The 4,418-nt window shown below is 34.2% G+C and overlaps 1 protein-coding gene across 2 annotated transcripts in view; it reads right to left on the bottom strand.

Moving 5' to 3' along the window:
- Positions 1 to 4,418, bottom strand: part of LOC107673141 (transmembrane and TPR repeat-containing protein 2-like) — a 121,219-nt gene that overhangs the window by 20,903 nt on the left and 95,898 nt on the right. For both annotated transcript variants that reach the window (XM_016466630.1, XM_016466628.1), the window contains exon 8: positions 3,078 to 3,199. In XM_016466630.1, the coding sequence (XP_016322116.1) occupies positions 3,078 to 3,199 (122 nt within the window). The remainder of the gene's footprint in view (positions 1 to 3,077; positions 3,200 to 4,418) is intronic.

Raw genomic sequence — 4,418 nt, forward strand, 5'->3', positions numbered from 1 at the left:
GTATGTTTTTTATATTTAAAGAGTTTTTATATTTTATATATTTTCAAACGCGAGTTTTGGGCAGTGTAGAGTAGGGCTTGTTGTTTGTCATTTCTCCGATCACAAATGCAGACATGGTTTTATGTTTGCGCGGCGCGATGCAAGTCATACTATCCTTCTAGTGAATTATGTCCACACTGGATGCAACAAATGCCTCGTTTATAATGGGTTTTAATCTCGTCGCTCCGGCCGGGACAAGGCATCACAATATGGTAAGGGGCTAACATTTCCGTCACACGCTTGAGGTATTCGGCCAATCACAACGCACTGGATAGCTGGCCAATCAGAGCCCACCTCGCTTTTCAGACCAATAAGCTTTGTAAAAATCGACGCGTTTCAGAAAGGCGGAGCATAGAGGAGAAACAATAATGTACAGTATGTGGAAAATAATGTGTTTTTTGAAACTTAAACCGCATAAACACATTTCATTACACCAAAAACACAAAAGAATGTTCTTTTTAGCAACATCATATGACCCCTTTAAAAACCATTCAAAGTTCCATTCAACTGACAGCCCAAATAATGAATGCTGCATGCAAATAAACTGCAAAGTCTACTTACAAAAGCACATCATTCACGAAACAACATAGATGGAACTGACAAACAAATACTCGCTACACTTGATCAAACTCACAGAAGTGCACAAAACTTTTTCCTTTCATCCATTCAAGTTTATTCAAGGTCAGTGAACTGATCAAATCACTGCCCAGGACCCCTCACCCCTGAGGAAGCTTTATTTTCACCCAAAAGATTATGGGTACCCATGTTTTACTCTGTTTCTGCATTAAGCAAGCAGAAACCGCAAGGACCTGGGAGATCTGAGCTGAAAACTTTCTTCAAAATCAATACGGCTCTGAAGTGAAGACGGCACTTTTTGAATTTGCTCTCACTTGAGTGAGTTTCATCACAGCAGTATAGCTCTGTCATGGATTGACTTGTTCTGGCCTCTTCCAATGGCTTCATTCAGGAAGTTTGTGTAGTTTACTTGCTTTCTTTGGTTACAGTGCGAGTCCCTGGATTGAGATGTTTGAGGACAGTGTGTCTTGGGGTTTTAGTCAACTGAGACGAGAAAAAGAAAGACAAAGAAAGAGAGGGACAGAGACACAGAACCCTTTCATCTGACATTGCTTATTCTTGGCTGTGTGAAATGATGTAACTGGCAGAAATGTGTGGTTAATATAAACTGTTTATGAAGAGTATGCTATAAATACTACACTGTTTTTGTTACTTGAACCAAGGTTTATGACACTGTCAAGAACACCTAAACAAACAAAATAAAAGCTAGTTTAATTTTTTTTAAATGTTTTATAAAAAGAGCGTTTCCATTGGTGATCTTTTCAAATTTGACCCATATTTGACCGATATGTACTTTATGTGTGTGTGTGTGAATAAATGCATTATTAAGGATGCATTATTTCAAATAAATGCAGTTATTAAGATCCTAAAAAAACTATTTTCACAAAAATATTTCACAAATGCAGCACAACTGCTTTCAACATTGATATTAATAAATGTTCTTGAGCACCAAATCAGCATATTATACACTGAAGACTGCAGTAATGATGGTAAAAATTCAGAGTTGCCATAAAAGGAATAAATATTTTAAAATATGAAATATATATATAAAAAAAACATAATATTTTAAAATATGTTTTTAATGTATTTTTGATCAAATAAATGTAGTGTTAAGTGTAAGAGACTTTTGAAAACATTTTTTAAAAATCTTATGATATATTTATGATTTTACAATATTTTACATTTTCTAGCCCTGTAGACATATTTTTCTCTATGATAGCTTACCAAAAAGCAGCAAATGTAGATATTCTGATTCTGCTAATATATTTAAATATAGTATATAGATATTTTAGCTACTGCTTCATCTTTTTTTTGTGTGACAGAGACAGATAACAAAGGACATTTTCTACATGAGCATGTCAAACTGCTACTTCACAGTAAGATTATAAAAAGAACTTCTTTAGAATGGCGTGCATTGATGAATCATTCACAATGAAAACAGGAATCCATATTAAGAAAGTAAACAGGGTCAATGTTGACTTTAAACGATACTGCTACGTAGTGGAGATTCCATCACACCTCTCATTTGATTTTCCTGTCATCCTAACTTAATCATGAAGCTCCATTTCTGCTAGAAGCACAAACCCTCTTTCAAAAACACACTGCTTTCCTTGTACTGTCTGCTGAGCTTTCAAAGATGGTAAATTAAGATGGTCTGTATTTTCTTTACATAATCAGCTGGTGGTGGCCACATGAATGAGAAAGGCCTGAAGAGGACCATATGGCCAGAGTGGAAATGAAAGGAGACAGACACAGGTAAACCTGAGACAATCTGCTCCGCCGCAGAGCAGGAACTCTTAGAGCCATCGCCTCCTCTCAACCCTTTTTAACACATCTTCTCTCTTATCTGTCCACACGGATTTCTGCTGAGTGGATTCAGACACAGGGCATACGTGCGAGTAATTCAGCCTTCTGTTTTTAGCTGGTTCACTTTTTCAGTTTTAAGTTTCAAGATCAGAGAGAAAGAAAGAATGCGTTTGGTCTTAAGGAACGACTTCTCAGATTAGATTTATGGATAGAAAAGGTTTCTTTATACTGTATAATGGTAGCTTCTCTTAGACATAGAAAGCTAATGTGTACTCAAGCTTTGTTATGCCTAAAGGATATTTAACGTTCAAGAGAGAGTTTTGTCTTCCAGACAATCATGTTCGAGTTACTAATTAGTCAATTAGCTAATGTCTCTGTGTTTTTTGTCCATAAAAGACCCAGTCTTTTATTATATGGACTATTATGTTTTCTTCTGTGTTCCACAACAGAGCAAAACTCATACAGGTTTAGAAAAACACAAGGGATCATAAGTTATGATTCATTTTCATTTAAGGATAAACTACTACTATTCTGACCTTGGGCGTACTTTGCTTGTGTTGCAAACTTGAAACCTTTCGTTTACTAGACTAAATATTTAACAACTAGCCAACTCAATCCTTTATTCAGTCAGTGTCCATTAAAAAAAGTGAGTTTACCGTCATTGCCAGGAGCTTGCCGTAAGTGAGGTGTGCAGGTATATGGTCTGGTTTGGCTCGGAGGGATTCCTTATACCAGTGCTCTGCCTCCGTCAGTTTGTTCAGCCTCATGTAGGCCTCTCCTGTGAGGGGACGAGACAGAGGTCAGGTCAACAGGTCAGAAGTTAAGGAAGCACATAACCACCCCCCTCGCCGTGGTTTATCCCATAGCAGAAATAGAGGCAGTCAACTGAAAATGACCCACAAAAATTCAGACACTCAATGAAATGTGATACTGGAGCCCTCCGTCCGTTTATGTAAAACGAGCGCTGAGTGAAACCAACATTAAGTGATTGTTTACCGACCAGCGGACATGCAGTTATTTATTAAATTTTATTTGATTATTTATATTAGATAATTCTGCAATTTTTGCATTCGATAATAATAATAATTATATATATATATATATATATATACACACCTACACACACACACATGCTTACACACACAAACACATATATACACGTACACACACACACACACTCACATTCATATATATATATATAAATGACGTGTGATGTCAAAAATAAACCCTTTTTTTTGTTTGTTTTTGAAATAAGGATTTCATGCTCATCCAGGTTGCATTTATTCAATTATTTGTTACAGAAAAAAATAGTAATATTGTGAAATATTATTAAAATTTTAAGTTTTAAGAAATCTGTTTAATATGTTTCAATATTCTTTCTTATCAAGGTGAATAGAAAGTTCAAACAAACAGTATTTATTTGTAATAGAAATCTTTCGTAACAATGTAAAAGTCTTCACTGTCATGTTTGATCAATTTAATTCATTTTTGCTGAATAAAAGTATTGATTAAAAAACATTTATGAAAAGTATTAAATTAATTTAAAATTAAGTGATAGATAGATAGATAGATAGATAGATAGATAGATAGAGCCTTTTGGCGTCCTGTACATAAATAATTCATTTGCCATGATAACTTAACATTAAAATGACTATGAAAGCCATGATAACTTAACATAAAAATGACTATGAAAGGGTGTGTTAGGCTAAGTTTTTATATTCATAACAAAAGCATTACTTGGCTCTTTAGATACATTTTCTAGATTTTTTTTTTGTTTTGTGTAAGAGGATGCGTGTTATTTTGCTATGTTCCATGCGCTGCTCATTAAATTCGAATGATAGTAGAATACTGTCAAATCATAAAATTTTAACATTTTGTTCCCCTATTAATATTTTGTTAAATAAGAGATGACTCAATTTGTGTGTATTGATCATTTGGTAATAAAAAAAAAAAAAAAAAAAAAAAAAAAAAAAAAAAAAAAAAAATTTTTCCCATAC

The sequence above is a fragment of the Sinocyclocheilus anshuiensis genome, unplaced genomic scaffold (genome assembly GCF_001515605.1).
Source record: "Sinocyclocheilus anshuiensis isolate Anshui unplaced genomic scaffold, SAMN03320099.WGS_v1.1 scaffold304, whole genome shotgun sequence".
Taxonomy (NCBI): Eukaryota; Metazoa; Chordata; class Actinopteri; order Cypriniformes; family Cyprinidae; genus Sinocyclocheilus; species Sinocyclocheilus anshuiensis.